The sequence below is a fragment of the Australozyma saopauloensis genome, chromosome 2, assembly GCF_035610405.1.
Source record: "Australozyma saopauloensis chromosome 2, complete sequence".
Taxonomy (NCBI): Eukaryota; Fungi; Ascomycota; class Pichiomycetes; order Serinales; family Metschnikowiaceae; genus Australozyma; species Australozyma saopauloensis.
This window is the reverse complement of record NC_086132.1, coordinates 1,632,383-1,652,614: the sequence shown is the minus strand read 5'-3', so window position 1 is coordinate 1,652,614 and position 20,232 is coordinate 1,632,383. Positions and strand designations below refer to the sequence as shown.

At 44.4% G+C, this 20,232-nt stretch overlaps 9 protein-coding genes across 9 annotated transcripts; 5 read left to right on the top strand and 4 right to left on the bottom strand.

Moving 5' to 3' along the window:
* Window positions 1-19: 19 nt before the first annotated feature.
* On the top strand, window positions 20-1,702 carry PUMCH_001942 (uncharacterized protein; the record flags this gene model as incomplete). The annotated part of the gene is made up of 1 exon (XM_063020975.1): window positions 20-1,702. The coding sequence occupies one exon, from the start codon at window positions 20-22 to the stop codon at window positions 1,700-1,702; it is 1,683 nt and encodes a 560-aa protein (XP_062877045.1).
* Window positions 1,703-1,917: 215 nt separating this feature from the next.
* On the top strand, window positions 1,918-3,123 carry PUMCH_001941 (uncharacterized protein; the record flags this gene model as incomplete). The annotated part of the gene is made up of 1 exon (XM_063020974.1): window positions 1,918-3,123. The coding sequence occupies one exon, from the start codon at window positions 1,918-1,920 to the stop codon at window positions 3,121-3,123; it is 1,206 nt and encodes a 401-aa protein (XP_062877044.1).
* A 122-nt stretch (window positions 3,124-3,245) lies between these two features.
* PUMCH_001940 (uncharacterized protein) lies at window positions 3,246-5,117 on the bottom strand (the record flags this gene model as incomplete). Its single annotated transcript, XM_063020973.1, has 1 exon — window positions 3,246-5,117. One exon carries the CDS (start codon window positions 5,115-5,117, stop codon window positions 3,246-3,248), a length of 1,872 nt encoding a protein of 623 aa, XP_062877043.1.
* Window positions 5,118-7,576: 2,459 nt separating this feature from the next.
* PUMCH_001939 (uncharacterized protein) lies at window positions 7,577-8,572 on the bottom strand (the record flags this gene model as incomplete). Its single annotated transcript, XM_063020972.1, has 1 exon — window positions 7,577-8,572. One exon carries the CDS (start codon window positions 8,570-8,572, stop codon window positions 7,577-7,579), a length of 996 nt encoding a protein of 331 aa, XP_062877042.1.
* An 864-nt stretch (window positions 8,573-9,436) lies between these two features.
* On the top strand, window positions 9,437-10,687 carry PUMCH_001938 (uncharacterized protein; the record flags this gene model as incomplete). Its single annotated transcript, XM_063020971.1, has 1 exon — window positions 9,437-10,687. The coding sequence occupies one exon, from the start codon at window positions 9,437-9,439 to the stop codon at window positions 10,685-10,687; it is 1,251 nt and encodes a 416-aa protein (XP_062877041.1).
* A 689-nt stretch (window positions 10,688-11,376) lies between these two features.
* Window positions 11,377-12,225, top strand: PUMCH_001937 (uncharacterized protein; the record flags this gene model as incomplete). Its single annotated transcript, XM_063020970.1, has 1 exon — window positions 11,377-12,225. One exon carries the CDS (start codon window positions 11,377-11,379, stop codon window positions 12,223-12,225), a length of 849 nt encoding a protein of 282 aa, XP_062877040.1.
* Window positions 12,226-12,670: 445 nt separating this feature from the next.
* On the bottom strand, window positions 12,671-13,806 carry PUMCH_001936 (uncharacterized protein; the record flags this gene model as incomplete). Its single annotated transcript, XM_063020969.1, has 2 exons — window positions 12,671-13,375; window positions 13,801-13,806. 2 exons carry the CDS (start codon window positions 13,804-13,806, stop codon window positions 12,671-12,673), a joined length of 711 nt encoding a protein of 236 aa, XP_062877039.1.
* A 905-nt stretch (window positions 13,807-14,711) lies between these two features.
* Window positions 14,712-16,208, bottom strand: PUMCH_001935 (uncharacterized protein; the record flags this gene model as incomplete). Its single annotated transcript, XM_063020968.1, has 1 exon — window positions 14,712-16,208. One exon carries the CDS (start codon window positions 16,206-16,208, stop codon window positions 14,712-14,714), a length of 1,497 nt encoding a protein of 498 aa, XP_062877038.1.
* Window positions 16,209-18,272: 2,064 nt separating this feature from the next.
* Window positions 18,273-20,030, top strand: PUMCH_001934 (uncharacterized protein; the record flags this gene model as incomplete). The annotated part of the gene is made up of 1 exon (XM_063020967.1): window positions 18,273-20,030. One exon carries the CDS (start codon window positions 18,273-18,275, stop codon window positions 20,028-20,030), a length of 1,758 nt encoding a protein of 585 aa, XP_062877037.1.
* Between the last annotated feature and the right edge of the window lie 202 nt (window positions 20,031-20,232).

The window sequence follows — 20,232 nt, the reverse complement described above, 5'->3', positions numbered from 1 at the left end:
CGAGCATCTGTACCTATCCATGTCCGTTGAACAGATTTGTCAAGACTTGATAAACAAAAACAACACCGAGGAAGCCCTTAATGAGCTAGGGACTCATCTCCGAGAGGAAGCTTTGAGAAGCTCATCGTCTGTGAGATCAACAATTCCTCAAGTTCTCCTTCTTGTAGAAGATTACCCAATGGAGGTGCTACGAGTATTGATCAATTATACTGCCGACAACGACGAGAACCGCTTCTTTCTCCTTTCTGATGACACTGCTGTCTCCACTTTTTGGGCACTGGTGTTGGAAATGACACTGGTCTCTGAAAGGATAAGTGACTTGGCATCACGCTTGACAATTTTGATCAGCCAGTTCGTCAGAGCAGGAGAGGAAAGCAAGAGTAAATTTATTCAAGGAATTGACGAGAAAGGGATAATTGAATGGATCTGGACGTTTTATGCAACTTCCGTTTCCAAGGACATAGACTCTATAGAGGTTCCCATTGAAGTACTAAGTGACTACGCCTCTGAGTTCCCACAATCGATAAGTAAGCAGCAAATTATTTTGGTTTTACAAGGACTAAGAAATTTACTTGACTTGGATTACGATGAGGACTTAGAAGACGCCTTATACTGCCACACGACCTTCTTGTACAACATAACGAAGGTAGAGGATACGACGCTCGAAATCCCTACAGACGAAATAATAGATTGTATCCCTAAGATTCCTAGTGACTACAAAAACTGCATCAATTCAAAGAGGAACTTGTTCGCGGCTTGTGGGGGTGTCTTCTCATTCATATCCTACGACAACTTTAATAATATTGGAAGCAGCGTTTCAACAATTTTGAAATCGACAGATGGTTACGCTGTAGCAGCATCTGCAATTTCGCTTGGCAATTGTGTGCACGATATCGATTCAAAAATCCGATTGATTGCAGAAGTCGACGCTGTATCCTCAATCGAGACAGTTGCAACCACATTGTTGCACTGCAATTTCGGAGATGTTGTTCAATTGCAAGCCTTTCATTTTTTCAACAATTGCATGACGGAACAACTAGCAAAATCAATTCTCATTCCAGATAATGAAGCAGTATTGTTCAGAAATACTAAAATCATTGTTGACAATTATCAATACTACAAAGAAGTTGGCGCAATCTATCTCAAGTTCCTCAGCAAATTGGTGAAGAATGGAATGAGTAATGGGGTTGAGATAGCTTCTTTCAATTCCAGCTGGAGCTACTTAAACAATCTTGAAGAGTATTGCGAAGTGCAAATGCTCATCCTTCAATCATTGTGTACTTCTCAGGTCAACAACGACGAAATTAGGGATACAATGAGGCACTCGATAAAAGTGCTTCTTGATCTCAAACAGACAGGCGTTGATGCAAACGAATTACTAACGAAATTAAAAACAATTGCCATCCTCTTGGAGAATGCAAGTACAAAATTGGCTCTTTTGTTTCCCGACTCGGATTACCAAACTCAGTTTTTGGACCCAATAACACAATTTTTCACACAGGTCTCGCGAATTCTACTCGAAAGTGCGTCAACTTCAGATCCCCGAGCACAGCTGGCACAAGCAGCAGTAGCCAATAATAGCAAGTTTGTCGCAGCCATGGTGCTTAGAAAAATCACATCAAACCAATCGCCGTATCGAGCGGAGATGGAAACCCTACATGAGGTCTGCAGAAATGTTTTGAGCACTCCTCCCCACCATTAACACACGTGCAAAATGCAGGAAAGCGAATTAAGACAAATAACGGGTATGTGCGGCAAATCGCGGTGTGGAAATTTTTGCGGCGAGAAGGTAACATCGAGACCAAATTTCCCGCCATATAATACTCTAAAGTTAAAAGAGCATCTTCGCGGCAAGGAGTTTCTCACCTCAAGAATTCTTATTCTTATCTTATTATACTACCAACTACAAATCAAATCATGCCTTCTGTTTTTTCTGGTCTCGAAGAATCGAGTGTTGATCCAATCATCAACCTTATGATCGCCTGTAAGAAAGATGACCATCCTAACAAGATTGATGTCAGTGTCGGAGTCTATCAATCTGAGAGTGGAGACCCTCATTACGTCTTTCCCTGTGTTAGGGCTGCTAAGGAACACTTGATGGAGAAAGACCCTGGTCACTGTTACACTCTGATGACAGGTATTGCTGACTACCTTTCTAGCGCACAAAAGACAATTTTTGGTGCAAACCCTTCCAACGTCGCTTCTGTTCAAGCAGTCGCTGGATCCGGATCTTTGCACTTGGCTTTCAGTCTTCTTAAGTCTATTGGTTACAAAGATTTCTACATTGGCACTCCATCGTGGAGCAATTACAGAGGTATGATCGAGCATGTCGGTTGCAACTACATTGAGTACCCATACTACAACTATGAAACTCGTTCAGTCGATATCGAGGCTGTCAAAAAGGCTCTCAACGAAGCTCCTTCTAAATCTGTCTTCGTCTTGCAGGCTGTTTGCCACAACCCTACTGGTTGTGACTTGAGCCACGATCAATGGTCTCTCATTTTTGACATTATTCAACAAAGGGGTCTCTTCTTGGTTTTCGATATCGCCTACCAGGGTCTCAGCAGTGGTGATGTCAACAAAGATGCTTGGGCCATCAGAGAGGCATACTCGCGCAAGATGGAATTTATTGCATGCCAAAGTTACTCTAAAAACTTGGGATTGTACTCTGAGAGAGCAGGTTGCACCCACGTTTGTACCTGGGATTTGGCAAACCAAAATACCGTAACTTCCAAGTTAGTTGCCATTAGCAGAAATGAGGTCTCATTTGCACCAGCTTTTGGCGCCAGAATCGCTGCTTTGGTTCAAACCGATCCACGTTTGCAACAAATGTGGGCGGAGGATGTCTTGCGTGTCGGATCCAGACTTCAAGATGTCAGAAAACAAGCCTTGGACTGGTTTGTTAAGCTCCAAACTCCTGGTGACTGGTCTCATATCCTTGAGCTGGCTGGTTTGTTTTGGTTCTCTGGTATAACCCAATTGCAAAGCGAAAAGTTGATCGAGGAATACCATATTTATGCATTATCTAATGGCCGTGTGAATGTGGCAGGATTAAACAACTCGAATGTTGAATACTTCTGTCGCAGTGTTGACGCCATCGTAAGAAAATTCCCTTCTAATTGATTACGCAAATATATAGAATACATGTTATAGACAAAATGATAATCCAAATTGAGTTCGTGTTATATGATGTATTCAAAATTGTTATTGATAATATAATGCATGAATTAGAACTTTAGAATAAACTAAAACACTCTTTTGTGTATCTTTTTAAGATGGGCTTTGAGGTTGTCTTTCCGATTAAAACGTCTGTTGCAATCAGGATAGTCACAAGCAAACGGTTTTTCATTGGAATGACTCTTTAAATGACGCTTGACATGTTCTGGGCGTTGAAAACGAGCAAAACACAACGGACATTGATGTTTTTTCTTTGGGTCCAAAGAGTCTTTAGAGTCTTCTTGGACAACGATTGGCCTCTTCAAATCAGAATTCAAAATCTTCTCGGCAAAGTTGGCAATTTCTTGGGTGGTCGAAGCTTCTTGAATTTCCATTGCAGAAGGATAACTCAATGAAGGAGTTCCTACCTTTCCGCCAGTTCTTCCGTATCTTTTTAGATTGGTTGATGACAGATTTGTGGAATAATTCAAGTTTGGGGTGGAAGCAGAGCTTACAGACTGGTCATGAGGCGAGTCTTCGTGTGTGAGGGGGTTTTTGAGAGTAGGCACAGCTGGCGCGGATCTCATTGTAGCCATAGGGGGCAAAAGTCCATTTGGGCCTCCAACGTTGGTGTAAATAGGCGCCAGCTGCGGTTCCTGTCTGGTGATGGAAGCAAGGTCTATTGAAGCTGGATAAGATGAAAGGCCACCCTTTTTGCGCGTATTGAAAGGCTCGGACAGCAAGAGGTCAATATTCTCATTATGGGAGCTCATACCCACGGGAGGCTCATGAGCCTTAGATGGCGAGCTTGCGAGGTATTCATCCAAGCGTATGTTCCGCAGACTCGTTGTCCTGTTGACAGCCAGATTTGGATCGTAAACCGTAGTGAACGATTTCGCTTTTCTCAATTGCTTGCATGCATCGTCTTCTTGATCCTCGATGTTTATCGAGTCCAATGTTTCTGAGCGAGGAAGGCCTAATTTGAGGTTTTGAGATGAGGAGAAGGATTGTGCAAAACTTGGTCGCAGCTGTGATAACTCATTTGGATCCAAATTACCGCCAAAATTATTGCTGTGGGAAATGGGGCGAGCATCTGGCGTAAAGTATTGCGCTGATATATTTCCGGAACTCAAATACTTCGCAGGGGTTGTCAATGGCGTTGCATCGTAGTCGCTCAAATTGTCTACGCGCGGAGATACGAGCGTTGTGTCAAAAGGATTGCTCATAAGACTTGTGTCGCCTTCGTAGGGAACATGGTTGATACTGGAGCTTTTCATGTTCGCTATCGTTGCCAAGAGATTGGAACTTCCAACTTCAACGACCTTCGACCGCGTTCTTCTATGACCCTTTAAAGGTGTTTTGCCTACCTTTACTCCAGGCGAGTGGCTAGTCCGTGAAGGAGTTGCAAAGAAATTACTCAGAGAGAAAGACTTTGACACACCACGTCTTCCGGGAGTAGTTGCACAAGCAACAGCAGAGAACGGCGAATCTGCTAGCAGCTGGTTTGAAACCAGCAGCAGAAGAGGCGGAACCAGGTCTACCAGGAGGAACGTAGAGGAGGAATGTGAGTGAGGTATTTGAGATGGAGGATCAGCCAGATTCAGAACCATGGAGAGGGAATGTGAATGACCTCTAGTGCCAATTGTCTGCCTGTAGTTTGGATCCTCGATCGAGACGTTACGCAGATGTCCATAATGGAGACGTCCAGTGTAGGGGGTCAGCAACATCTCAGGCAGGCGTCCATGGTAAGAGTGCAAGTCAGACTCCGGCAAATGCAAGCTATGATCAGTCAGAAAGTCTGGTAAGTCCGCAGCAAAGTCAAGATTCTCGTATCCACCAGGGCTTAGATCTCGCGGACCAGACAACTGAGAAGAGTCGATGTTGCCATGGGCAGAACGCACAGGTTCGGACAAAAATGGCTGCGTAAGCTGCATTGGTGAGCTCATAAGGTACAGATCCATGTCTTCATCACCCTGCGGGTCTTGTTTGTGAGGTGAGGGAATTTTCTTGGAATTGAATATGGAGGAAAATGTGGCCGAGAGTGTTAGGGCCGGGCCACAAGAGACTAGACAAAGAGGAGGTGTCGAGGATCGCAAGTGGGTCGCAACGATAAGACTTTTGTTCGATCTTGACTAAAAGAGGGAGGGTAAGCTGTGTGTCAGGATGTGGCAGAAACAAGCACTTTGTGACTGGAATCTAATCTTTCAGCAGTGCAGCTGGAAATGAAAAGTGGAGTGAGGAGAAGAAAAGTCCCTTTCAGGAATGGGGTATGTAAAACACAGTATTTCGTGTTGGAATGAGAAAAAGCACCAGGTAGTGAGAAGAAGTGTAGGGCCGCCAAGTATAGAGGAGTCTCGCGGTGGTTGGCTGTGAAAGGGGTGTAACAAAAAAGAAGAAGGATAAGAATTACGCGAAATTCACTACAAAGGCGCGTAGTGCGAGACAATAGACGTGGTATGCTTCAATTAATTCCGAAGACGTTACGGATTGGGTCTACCGATTTAATCCTCTTTCAGATCCTTTTGCAAGTCTGTCGGTAACAATTAATCAGTTCCGCTGCCTGAGTGTTGTAAACAAAACCCAGTGACGGGTTAGGTCTCTGAACCTAGGCAGGACTGGCGCCTATCCTGACGATAGAACATCCCAGCTTTTGGAGTCATTTTAAGCGGAAAGAAACCGGGAAAAGCCCTGAATAATACAATACACTCTTCTATTATAGACAACACACTCTTTCTTTCTTTGACATCAATCTCTTTTGATTTTTTGAAGCATATCGGTTACGGGGTCGACTGCACTTGACGGTGAGCAGACCTGTATAAGTGCAGGTGCGTTACACACTGCACTGGAAGATGGCGACGGTGGGAAGACGCGTTACGGAGCCGTATATCCATGATTCCGAGTCGGAAAACTCAGGCATAGCCGCTCCTCCACCCTAACAACATACTTAGTACCTAAAAAACACAAATATTTGTCTCAACTCAACAACACTTGCAAGAAACCATGGATATTTGGTCGCTATCTCTAGGCGGTATTTGGTGCTATTTGCAGGATCTGGGTGCAAATGTACGTACGCATGGTTTCTCTTCTCGGCGCCTATTAGGGCGTAGGGCGGGGGCTCAAATGGCAGTGGTTTTGTTCATTAATGAGAAGATTACAAGGGTGCATGACGCACTTCCTGATACTCAAAGGGCCTGACGCAAATTATCTCATTTTGAATGATGACCAAATGGCAAGTTATCTCTCATGACCATTTGAATCCACCGATGTGGCATGGTTGTCTGCGGCCCTGAGTCTGGCTCGCAACAAATTTTCCACCAGTGCACTTCGCAACATGGTTGCAAGTGGCGCCAGTGACGAGAACGCTGGCGGGAACCAAGGAAGCTCCACCTCCAGATCCGGCTGCAGCCGTTGAGTGGTCTAGACTGGCCTAGAAGATCTCGGGTGCTGCCAAAAATAGGGCATGAAGCGATGGGATTGGCCAAATAGCCTATGTTCCCTTGCCACTGCCGCCAGGCACTTAACCGGTGCGTTTGTCTCATAGTTTATTCCTATTAATAGGCGAGGTGGATGCGTACTGGCCTGTGCCGGACCAGCCTCAAATGCCCCAAAAGTTATGTTGTGCCTGCACCATCCTCACATTCCTGCGGGAGCGAGTATTTATTACTAATTTGTGAATGGGTCCTGGTGTACTGTTATCTGCCCCTACATGAACTACATGGGCCTACATGGAGGTAGGGGTCTCACATTCCGCAAATACATCTCTCTACCGGATGGTGCTGGCTGTGGAGACTTTGGGGCCATAGTGGTTATGGTTTGTGTGACACGTCTGAGGACGCGAAGCTCTGCATGGTGTTGAGTGGAAACTTGATTTCGCCTCTTGCATCAATTGCAGTGAGGAGATTTTCAATTCTTTAAAAGTTGCAACCTTCCTCAGCCTCAATTTAATAAAGGATATTTGCGAGTGCTTAACGGAAAATGCTTTAAGCGCTGTACTCAAGTGACGCGTGGTGCTATCTGCATGGATGCTTTGCTGCAATTGCAATTTGGGGAAAGAAACGGCGGCAGAACCCCTGGGCTTAATTGAGGTGAACTATGTGCCTCCAATATTGTGTGCTAAAAAAAGGTATTTTTTTCTAGTCAAATTGTGCATTTGATTTCTCGTAGCAGATCAAGTTTAAAAATTTTGTGCTGATGCTTGGTGCTCGTAAAATGATTCTGTTCGATCTTGATACTGTACCGAATTGGTATGCTTCTGATGGAAGAAAAATAGACAAAATGAAACTACAAAATTGGCCAAAGTTACGGTGGAACAAACGTTCTGCTGCTGAAGTTCTTACTTGAAGAATCGTACTACTGGAATGGTGCTGTATTAAATCATCGAATATTCATTCACTCATACTATCTAACGTCACCCGCTAATTTATGGGTTTTGCTTGACAAAGTCAACACCCTTCTTGATGTTGGTGATCAAGGTCTCCTTGGCCTTCTTAACCAACTCCTCCTCGTGGGAAGACAACTCACCCAAAGAGTGAATGGCCTTGACACCCTCAACACCCAAGGTGACCTTGGAGGAGAAGAAGTCAACACCCTCATCCTTGAACAATGGAGAGTCGACGAAGGTTGGCTCAACAACATCTTGCTCACCAGCCAAACCGTTCAAGACAGCACCGGCGAATCTAGCACCAGCTTGAGCCATGGACAAAGTGGCAGAACCAGCACCGTTCTTGGCTTGAACAACCTCGTCACCACCGAATTGGATTCTGTGGATCAAAGCGTCTCTAGTCTCCTCAGACAAGTTCTTGTGCTTGGTTTGGGACAACAATGGAACGATGGTGATACCAGAGTGACCACCGACGACAGTAACGTGCTCGTCGACTGGGTTGGTACCAGCAACCTCAGAAACGAATCTAGAGGCTCTCAAAACGTCCAAGGTGGTAACACCGAACAACTTCTTTGGGTTGTAGACACCCTTAGACTTGAACACCTCAGCGACAATTGGAACAGTGGAGTTGACTGGGTTAGAGATGATACAGACAGCAGCGTTTGGAGCGTAGTCAGCAGCAGCCTTGGCCAAGTCTCTGACAATAGAGGCATTGGTGTTGAACAAGTCATCTCTGGTCATACCTGGCTTTCTTGGGACACCAGCTGGGATAACAATGACGTCGGAACCAGTCAAAGCCTCCTCCAAACCCTCAGGCTCGTAACCCTTGACGGTGGAGTTGGTTGGGACGTGGGAGACATCGGCAGCGACACCTGGGGCACCTCTCAAGTCGTAAAGGGCCAAGTCGGTGACCTTGTGGTTCAACTTCATCAAAAGAGACAAAGGTTGACCAATTCCACCACCGGCACCCAAAACGGCGACCTTGTAAGCGGCAGCAGGAGAAGTAGAGAAAGATCTGGCAGCGGACTTGAACATTGTACTGATGTTTTACCAATAAATAGGTGTGGGTACTAGTAACTAGTGAAAAAAAACGGGGCACCTGGGGGCCGAGCGTCGTCCTTTATATGGGGTCGCCCACTAACCAGTAGAAGTGCGGGAGACCGGCAATCCCACCAATGGGCGGGTGCGCGGTGAGGTTCCAGGGATGAACGGATAACGTGGGGGAGAAGTCCGAAGCAGTTAATTAGGTGAGACATTTTCTCGGAAGCTGCTAGGTCAAGAAACTGCAACGGATTTAGGGGGCTCACAATTCAGCAATTGATTTTTTTTTCATATATTCCGACCGATTTCGGCCGACACCAAGTTCGGGATCTGAGTGTCTACTCCTACCGCGTGTGATACCGGAAGGTCATGTGTAGTAACGTAATCCTTTCGAATTGATTGATTGTTTTGTATCGTAGCAAATATGTAATGTAGTAATTCAGTTTAGGCATGTCCTCAAACTTAAAATTTGTCAGGATTCAGGGTTCACATTTCCATCAATAGACTGTGGGAGATCAAAACTTACAAAATCACAAAATTTCAGTGCGAAGCTGATGAGAATTTCATACCAGAATCTTGTTAAATTTGCTTAGTGATTGATTTTGTCGAAGTTTTGGGGAAGTTCTAAAACGTCGATTTCTCGCTGAATTTATACGTTTCAGACAACATACGAAAAGCGTTAAGTCAAGTTCGTTGAATAGCAAAGAAATTGGCGAAAAAAAAATCAGTAAATTCCCTGTCGACGAATTCCTTAAAACTGTGCTCCGAAGCCACGAGCAGTTTGTGTTCTTTGTGATGGAACTAAGGTCAAACCCTTCATTATACACTCCCACCATCTTCTAGTTCTGACTACTACCAATGCTGACTGACGCTGATCTGGGCTCGAATTTGCCTCCAAGGGCAATGAGAGAATCCATGCAGAAGACGGCCCGATTCATATTGAAGAACGGACCCGATTTCGAGAAGAAACTCATCGAAAACGATAAGAATGCCCTATTCACCTTCCTCAACCCCGAGGACATTCACCATAAATACTACCAAAGTGTTCTCAAACGACAGAAAATTGAATTAAAAAATAAGCCCGAGTTGAGCAAAGACCCGGGCCAAAAAAGCACCCCAGCCAGGAAACAGCCCATCGATCTCTCCTTCATATCCAACTTGCCACCGATGAGCTTTAGAGATCTCCAAGTGATGAAGTTAACTGCAAAGGCAGTCGCTGCCAATGGTGATGATTATAGCACCGGATTCCAGAAACATATCGAAAAAACAGGAAGGCAGACTGAATTTGCGTTTCTACGCCCAAAGCACTCATATTATAAGCTCTACAAGCATTATTTAGATTGGTACAAAGGTCTCATCGATTACTCGGGTGGAGCTGGCTCCAATCTTGAAAAAAAAATCACCGATGCCTTAAACCTTACTCTTGATGGGCTTATGACTCGTGCATACGAGCGCGCTGCATTTGAGAAGAGCACCAAAATAGCCAAGCGAAATAAAGAAGCGGACATATTGGCTAGACAAGAGCACTACGCTTCTATCAATTGGCAAGATTTCACGCTTGTAGCGCGAGTGAATTTTGATGCCGTGGATGAGGTTTCTGAGCTTCCTGCTCCACTTACGTTAGAAGAAGTAATGTCTAGATCGTTGGCAACAAGAGCCAAGACACTCGAACTTAAGTCCGTTCCATCTGTAAAACAACCTATCGAGTCCACTGAAGAGGTCATGTCTTCGGGCAAAGCTGATGAAGTGCATGCTCCAAACGAAGAGATGACCGCCGGCCGAAAGGCGCCGAAGGGAATGAAAATCAAAGCTGCGGGCGAATCCAGACTAAAAAGAAAAGAGCTTTCAAAATCTACCATTACGTGTCCATTGACAGGCGAAAAGATCGCCGAGGATGAATTCGACAACCATTTAAAAACTATACTCCGAGACCCAAGATATCAAGAACAACAAGACAACTACATGAGAAAAAACTTTACCTACGCTTCTAACTTGACAACAGACCAAGTTTATGAAAATATAAAAAACCTCGTCAAAAAAGCCAATTTCTCTGAAGAAGAGCAGGCGGTTCGGGCAAAACGTTCCAAAATGGAACGTGAGCCCAACTAAAATATACAAGCCCAGGATATCGAAAGTGTGCCCTATCATATTACGTGATTCCAACGCAATTCGTCATTAAAGCACGAAGTTGCCCGAATTGCGATCTTTCGCATGCATACACACATCGGTGTTGTATTCGAACTAAAATACACATTGCCTGATCAAACAGGGTGCTGAAGATTGTGTGTCTGCTTCCTGTAAAACACGTTCGTGTTTATTTTGACGCTTTCTTCTTTCTTTTTTTCTTTTTTCTTTTTTCTTCTTGGCAATATTGAAACATCTGCGCATATCAATATATTCTTAATGGTCAGTGTATGTAGAACTATTGTTGACAAGTAAGAGGTCACGCCTTCATTCCCCACAAACTCCGACACACAAACGCGCCTATTATGCATAAAGAACCCTGTTGACAGATTTTGTTTCACCTAACCTGCATTGTGATGTTTGAATTCGTATAATAGCTTTTAATCCTGTGTAATGAGTGACTTTGATGGCAGCATTTTGAAGACTGACGCGAACTTCCAAAAATAATACCAATGGTCATTGTTTACGAGTTCTAAATGATAAACAAACATTGACGTGGGCTCTTTGTGCAATACTCAACATGAGCCTTCCAAAGAATATAAAAACACCAATATTATGCCTGTTGATGAGATGAAAAAACATTCTATACCACAACTTCTTCAAATCATCAAATAATGAAATTCACTCTCGCTTCGACTGTCCTTGCGGCTTCTTCTCTTGCAGCCGCAGACACCATTTACTTCTCTGTCCAAGACCTGGCTTCTGGCAAGCTGATTGGCAGCCTTTATGACGCCCACGAATTGGCTGGAGGCCAATTCTTCTTTGTTGGTAGCAATCCTGCTTATTACGACTTTGACCCAGTGACAAAGTCTGTCGGGTATCAATTAGGAAGTCTTCCTTACAAGTTGGGCAAGGTGGTCCTCAATGGCTGCGACTCATTTTGGGGTGTCTTCGCTACTATTGGTGGCCCCGGCGAAGCTCTTTGCTACGACTCTACCGGGTTGGTCACAAACTACAACTTCTGGGCATGCTCTAACGTCAATGACCCATACAAGTACTCTTGGAATAGCAAAGTGATTATGATCAATGCTCTTGGAAACAACACTGCCCCATACCCAACCTGTAACAAGGTTAATATTTATAAAAAAGACGTCGCCGCTCCACCAGGCAACAAGAATGGTACTTGGACTAGTTACACTACCTACTGTCCATTGCCAACTGTTGTGACTATCACTACCTGTGGTACTCAAACCTGTTACCCAACAGCCGTGACCGTTACAACAGCTACCACAGTTACATGTGCTAACTGCCTTGTCCCACAAGCTTCGACTACTGTTGTCGTTCCTCCTCCAGTAACTTTAGCTTCTGTGTCCACCGCCACAACTGTTATTCCACCACCAAAGACTGTTGCCTCTGCATCTACTTCTACTGCCCAGCTTACAATCACCTACACTGGAGCAGGAGTCCAAAATGCTTTGGGAGTTGCTGGAGTAGCTGGTTTTGCTGCTGCAATGTTATTGTAGGTTTCACCACGACAAGGTTTTTCCAGTACAATTGTTGTATTATCTTGCTTGAATCTTCTTTAAAGATTCGAGAATGTTTACTTTTATGATACCAAGATTGATTTTGATAACATGTAGATCATTAGCCTTGACATGTAACCAAAACACTTGCAAAACGAACAAGAGACTTTCACAGAACCAAAAGGGTACTGTTCATTGTAATTAGATTGATGAATCGGCAAATTTGCTGTAGTTGATATCTCAATGTACCGGCCAAGGCGAGAAACACATGACTTACGCAGGTACCATCAAGGTCTGACGAGTGGTCCAAAACAAAAATACTATATGCTTCCTCTTTGAGAAAGACAACCACCTAGATAGGCATTAGAAACTACAAATATCAACAACGGTATTTATGTATTTACCAATTAAAGGGGATTGTATGGTTTGGAGGTGGTGATGACGCTTAAGCTCTCAAAGAGGAAGCTCTTCTCTTCTTGATCTCAGCTCTCTCAGCCTTACGTTCGTGCAAACGTTGAGCCAACAATTGAGCGTACTCAGCAGCAGCATCTCTCTGTTGCTTGGCGTTGTTGATCTTCTTGGCCTTCAAAGCTCTCTTTCTTTGCAAAGTTTGAGGAGTGATCAATCTTTGGATCTTTGGAGCCTTAGAGTAAGTCTTACCGTTCTTCTCGATAGTTCTTCTGACAACGTAGTCTCTGACGTCATCCTCCTTGGACAAACCGAAGAACTTTCTGATGTGGTTGGCTCTCTTAGGACCCAATCTCTTTGGGGTGGTGACATCGGTCAAACCCTCGATGTCAGCGTCACCTTGCTTGACAATAGCCAAAGCAATGACGGACAAGTCTTGGGAGACGATACAGCCTCTAACGGACTTTCTCTTTCTCTCACCGTCTCTTCTGGCTCTGTAACAAGAGTGACCCTCAGACAACAACAATCTGACTCTGGTTGGGTGCAAGACACCTTGCTTCATTGGGAAACCTTGCTTGTCGTTACCACCAGTGATCTTGAAGATGTAGCCCTTGAATTCGTCACCGACAGAGTCACCCTCGACCTCTTGGCCCATACGCTTTTCGTAGAAGACACGCAACTTGTGCTCGTCCTCGATCTCAATGCACTTTTGAGTACCGTTGGCTGGGTAGGAGATGTTCAACTGTTTGTTAGTAAACGGATCGAAAATAGAAAATTAGAAATGCACTTCGCTCCAGAAACGCACCGTGTCCCAGAAAAGGTACACGGTATCCTTAAATGTATGTGTTTGAAGCTGGACGGGACACCGTGACTTTGTGACATGAACTGAAAAATTTCTTCAACACCGCAGGGTCCGCACCAAATGACTGGAACTTCGAATGAAAATAGCAAACCAACTATGCGCTATTACTTTAGAGCTTTGACCGAACACACACGGTACATTGTCAAGGATATTCAGTCTTGTTAAAGGATTTTTCATCTGATGGTACTCTAATTCACGGAAGTGACACAGCACTGGGCACTCTAGACAAGTAATAAATCTCTGGGATGGGTCTCTGGGTACGGTGGGGCATTTCTGACAAGTATCATAGGTAATTTGTTACATACCTTCATGTTCAACTGGTTGGCGTGATGGAGTAAAGAAGAAAAATTTTGGAAGTCAGTATGGAGACTTTTTTTCTCGCGGGTGCACTGGTGCCGACAGCGTTTTCGCGCTAACCTGCAGGTCAAGCCTCCCTTGGGGACACAGTAGGGGAGACAATGAGGGAGAAGTGAGATGCGGATGCAGGATTTCAAACACCTGAAGAGAGTCCCCGGTACCACAGCACGTGATAGGGCGAAAGCCCTCAATATAATGGTAAAGGAAATGACTTGACCCAAATGAAATAAATTAACTTGAGCGTAGATCGGAATGAAATATTAATTCTTCATCTGAGTTTTTAAATCAATTTCATAGAGAATTTTGAATTGATTGATCAGAGCTGATGCCGCCATGTTGGTTACTGGTTTAAAAACCGATTCGTGTTTAATTCATGAATAAGCTCCAAATTTAGTAGCCCAGTAACCTCAAATTATTTCTCATAATTCGATTACATATTACAAAATTTGAATTAACTTGCAGTCGTTGCGCGTCTATTAATCGATGCTAAAATACTAATTATAGTATTTATTCGTCTCGACAGTGGAGATCAGAAGAGATAGATTGAAATACACACATAATTGTTTTCCTGATTATAATTCATGATACAATATTTTGTCTTCTAAACGAAATTGGAATTATGCCAAATTCCTTAGGTTGATCCACAATGAAATCACTTGTACAAACTACAAAACTATTAAAACTTGGATTGAATGCAAATTAGAACATAGAGGAGTTCAAAATACAATAAACAATGAAATAAACATAACGTTCTCATCGAAAGAAAACGTCCTTTAAAAGTGAAACGCTCGCCGAAATAATATACAAAAGTGATGTTGCCAGAGCCACAATGAGAGAAGCCAGCAATCGAAAAATGCAATTAGTTGAGTTCTCGTTTGAAAAATTGTCCCATGCCATCCGAGGCCAGGCTCAGAGAGGGTTTCCTATTTCCATTCGGCACAGGCGGAACTACTTGAGGCGGAGTCGCTGTCAGTAAAGCCGCTGTAGGCTTATGTGATGCTGACAGATGTGACCCTCTATTTGTACTTGAATATGCCTGATTGAGCTGCAAAGGCGTGGCACCAGCAGCACTTGGGGCCATGCTTACGAAATAATGTGACATTGACGTGGAAAATGGGGTCATACCGGTCGGCCATTCTTGTGATGCGTAGAAATTCGATGGCGACGGGAAGATATCATTCATGTAACGCGAAGGAAGTCCAGAAATCGGTGTTTGTTCACCATTTGTCGCTTGTTGTAAAGGAGGTTTGAGTTTAGGGGCTTCAGTTTCGAGATTGCTCGTATTGGCAGTTGTTGGAGCATCTGATGTTTGAGGACGAGAAGAAGACAGTGGAATAGTGGAAGAGGTCGAGGAGGGATTGATAGTATTTCCAGACGAGAGCGCGGCGCCAGGACCCGAGGCAACAGAGGCTGGTCCATTTAAGACATTCGGATTTAGTGGCATCAGGGTGTTACTCGTCACGTTCATGGGATTCATAAACAGTGGATTGAATACTTGATTAAACACCGGTGTAGGTAAGATCGAGGGCGCAAAGTTTCCAGATGGAGAAGGTGGCGGCAAAGAATAGAACTGAGCATTGGAACTAATCGGAAGAGGATGCGTTGTGGCTGACAAGGGACTCAGGGTTTGCAGCTTATGAGCTGGTGGAAGTGGCAGAGGAGGCTTCTTGCTATCAGGACTTTTGAACTTTCTCAAGGAGTATGCAATTGCATTTTGATGAAGAGACTGGGTTGCCGAATCATTACCGGTCAGCTTATCCTTGCCATCCTCACTTCCCTCAACGTCTGTCACGGTTCTTGCCAGTATTTCATTGGGCTTTGTATCAGTTGGAATTTGGACTCTTAACACAGGACGTTGCAGAGTGGGGTCTTGTTCTAGGATCTGGTTCAATTGTTTCTGTCCTGCCAAGTATGCAAACTGGGAGCTGACATTAGATTGTTGGGAGTAGATGGATGTGCTGGAAGCGTCTCTCTTGTGTCTTTTGGGTTCTGAAACCTCCGAGTCATCGTCTGAGTCACCATCATCAACGGCAGCATCCCTAGCAGAGTCGTTGTTCAGCGCCGAAAAGGGCCATGATTTGAGATGAGGCCTTTTTTTGTACTTTCCATAGTTTTCCAACAGCTTGGACTCATGTACTGTAGCCCCGCGGTAGGATTTCAACAACTCATTGGTTTCCACCGAAGAGAACTCATAGACTTTGTTGTTGCTGCCAACGATAATGACGGCCAAGTCCACCTCACACAAAACAGAAAGCTCATACGCTTTCTTGAAGAGGCCAGCCTTACGTTTGACGAATGTCACCGACCGATTTCTATCGTCTGTGAGTGGCTCGATCTCAATTTTTCTTCTACCCATGATTTCTAGAGGGGAGTATGGTGACTACGAAAAAGTCGGCAACTGGGTTTGGCCCGATGGATGTGTTTATGCGTGGGATGAAGTATACCAGGGGTACACGCAGCTCTCGACGATGAAACAGGAAAAGTAGAGGGTCAATCCGCTTCGTGGGGATGTCAAGGAGGCACTGGCGTAGAGATCAAAGCAGAGAGCGCAGCGATGGCTTTTCTCGGAATAAGTCTTGGGTCTATCAAATGCGGTTGAAACGGCGGGGGATAAACACAAGTATAAATAGATGTTAACCTAAACGTTTTTTGGTGAGCGAGGGTGTACGCAGTGCCTTCTCCTGCAGGAGGGGTCATTATTCGAGAGAAATGGCTCTTTTTATGAATAGGTGACACCGGTGTATCTGCAGGCAGGGCCAACTCGACCACTTTTGCCAATTATAGTAAGATCTAGAGTAGTAAGATAATGGAGGGGGAAAGTAAATGCAGAATTTATGACGTATTGGATTGCTCAAGGTTTCCTAATAAAATTTCTCCGGGTTTGGAAGAAATGGTGTCTTGGTTCTGATATAGCTGCTTGACGTTCCCATTCCCGATAGGGAAGTGTAAGTGCTTAGGCTGCGATGTGATTGGTGTGACTAACTTGTGGTACAGATTTTCACGATGAGTATCGATCAGGTGAATTAAATTTAAAACTGTTGGTGAATCATGTTTGAGGAATCTGATGCACTTTGGCTTGGACTTGTCAGTATGCCGTTTTGGAACTCAGATCCTGCCCGGAAGGCCTGATGTTGCCCTTTTGATGTCTTTGAAGAGCCACACGGATGAGGGCTGCAATTGCGCTAATTTTGTCCTTTTTGTCTTCAGGCACCAGAGCAGGGACTTGAGACACTCGAGCACTCAAGTATCGTAATGTTGTTTTTAGATTGATAGTTTCTTTTCAATGGATATTAATTCCGTTCAAATCGGAAGATTACTAATAATATACCCGATACTCAATATTATAGGTACTCAAGTTTGCAGAAACTGAGCTATATTTCATTTTCCCTATGTCATGTGAAATGGGCAGCACCCTGAGATTCTGGCTTTAGTGGATTTCGTAGAGTTTACGGTTTCCTGTGAAATGCACAAAATTCCGAAAACAATGGGACAATTGCAGATCTAAACAATAACAACCTAAACGGCAGAATACACAGTCGAATCCTTTTATATCGTTTCCGCATTTTCTCGATTTTTCAACAACAGATCTATTGAGCTTTCGCTGATCTTTTCTGTGTGCTCTACGCAGGTCGTTGACCCAGATGTCTCCGATCAATCAATAACATCCCCAGTTCACAAGATAAGTCTTGTTCGGATTTGGAGCGCAGCTGAAACAAAATCCATCTGTTTTGATTTGCTGTTTCGCCGAAACCCTAATTGATGTTATGTGCAACTTGCATCGCTGAGACGGGCAGCACAACTTCCCAATCGAGGAAGCGAGTTTCAAACCGAGAAAGCGGTGCTTTCACAAAGATCAGAATGATAATTTCAAACTGAAATTGAAACCAAAATGAAAAATACTACCAATATCCCGAAAAATCGAGTTTTATCACGCAAGTCAAAATTTTGCTCAAATAGAGTGAGTAACAAACAAAGATTTTTCCCAATTCTCTCAAACGCCGTTTCTCGGTAAGTGAGGCTGAAACTGTGTGAAGTCTAATTCGTGGGGCTGGCAACTGCGCATTCCCATGGCAAATTGGTTAAGAACTCGCGAAAAAAAACAAAGCATCCACATAGATTTCAGCCAGGATCCAGCCCATTTTTTCAAAATAAAAATTTGCTCGAATCTAGCCAAGATCAAGATCTATTAGACGTGAAACGCACCTACATCCGCCCAGGTTACGCACAGGACCACTCTCGTTATCTGCTTATCCGCTAGTCATTCATGCAGGCGCCACCAGTTACCAAACCTTCAACCCAGAACCAAGAATTTCACCGCCTCACCCCACATACTTCCACATCTTATCTTCTTGTAGTTATTTTCGACCCAGAATTCGAGCGCATAGTGCATAGCATCGCACGGACTGGGCTCTAGTTTCCAATGTCAGAAAAATCCACTAGTCGTCACTCTCCTGGCTTGGTTGAATTGGAAAGTCAAGCTACTTTTACGACCCGGGGCACCGTTGAGCCGCCGCCTCCTGAACCCAAGCAGACGCCATGGAAAAGATTCGTAGATGGGTTCCGGCGATTCGACGTTGAAGATTTGGGGCTCGACCCAAATATGTCTGAAATCGAGAAGGCTGCTATTGCAACTGCAAACCTGCCTTTGTGCCGAAGTTTGAAGGGCAGACATTTACAAATGATAGCAATCGGAGGTGCGATTGGAACCGGTTTGTTCATAGGTTCTGGTACAGTTTTGCAAAGCGGAGGACCAGCGTCTGTGCTAATAGCGTACTCCATCGTAGGCTCCATGATCTATAGTACCATCCAGGCACTAGGCGAGTTGGCTGTAGTCTTCCCCGTGGCGGGCGCATTCGTAACATACAACACCCGGTTTATTGATCCTTCGTGGGGATTTGCTATGGCCTGGAATTACGCCATGCAGTGGTTGGTGACGATGCCGTTGGAACTACTGGCAGCTGCAATCACCATCCAGTACTGGGACAAAAACTCCAACCCCGCTGCGTTCTGTGCCATTTTCTATGTGCTCATTATCTTCATCAACTTGTTTGGTGTCAAGGGCTACGGTGAAGCAGAGTTCGTGTTTTCCTTGCTCAAAGTACTAGCCGTGGTGGGATTCATAATATTAGGTGTAATCTTAGTGTGCGGAGGAGGCCCAAATGGTGGATACATCGGAGGAAAGTATTGGCGCGATCCCGGAGCGTTTAATAATGGATTCAAGGGGACCTGTGCCGTGTTTGTAACAGCCATGTTTTCATTCGGTGGAACAGAACTCGTAGGTTTGGCTGCAGCAGAGTCCGCCAACCCAAGAAAATCAATGCCAAAAGCAGTCAAGCAAGTGTTTTGGAGAATTACTTTATTTTATATTGTCTCGCTTACATTGGTCGGGTTGTTGGTTCCATACACTGATCCCCAGCTTGGAAACAATGATGGCACTGCACGCTCCTCGCCATTTGTGATAGCCATAAACAATGCTGGAATATCTGGGCTTCCTTCTGTTATGAACGCCGTCATCATGATATCAGTCTTGTCGGTGGGTAACTCGTCCGTGTACGGGTCGTCTCGTACATTAGCTGCATTGGGAGCTGCTGGTCAAGCACCCAAATTCTTCAGCTATATTGATCGTAAGGGACGCCCTGTCTTTGGTCTTCTTGTTCAGGCGATTTTCGGACTAATTTGCTTCACTTCCGTTTCCGACCAAGAGGATGTCGCGTTTCAATGGTTGCTTGCACTCTCGGGGCTGTCATATCTCTTTACCTGGGCATCAATATGTCTCTGCCATATTCGCTTCAGATATGCGCTTGATGCGCATGGCCGTGGAGTCGACGAGCTTGTTTATACCTCTCAAGCAGGTATCTGGGGCTCTTACTATGGACTTATCATGAACTTTGTAGTTCTTGCTACACAGATTTGGATTGCAGCGGTACCAATAGGAGCTAAACCTAATGCTGCCATTTTCTTCCAATCTTGTTTATCTATTCCAATCATCCTTTGTTCGTATCTTGGACACAAGATATGGAAGAAAAACTGGATTCTATACATCCGAGCCAAGGACATTGACGTTGACACCGGTCGCAGAGATATCGATATCGACGTCGTGAAACAGGAAGTTGCTGAGGAACTTGCTATCTTAAAGGGTCTACCCTTTTATCGTCGTGTCTATCATTTTTTCTGTTGAACCCACAGGGAATTAATCTTATCAACAATCTTTACTAATCAAAAACGAACTAATTGACAAATGATTGTAATTCTTTGAAACCATAGACTAAACAGAAACGAACTAATTGACAACTGAATACAATTTTTCGAAATCATAGGCTGTACATATGTCTAAAGGTACTCAACACTATTGAATCCGTGAGGGTAGACATTGAAGGCAT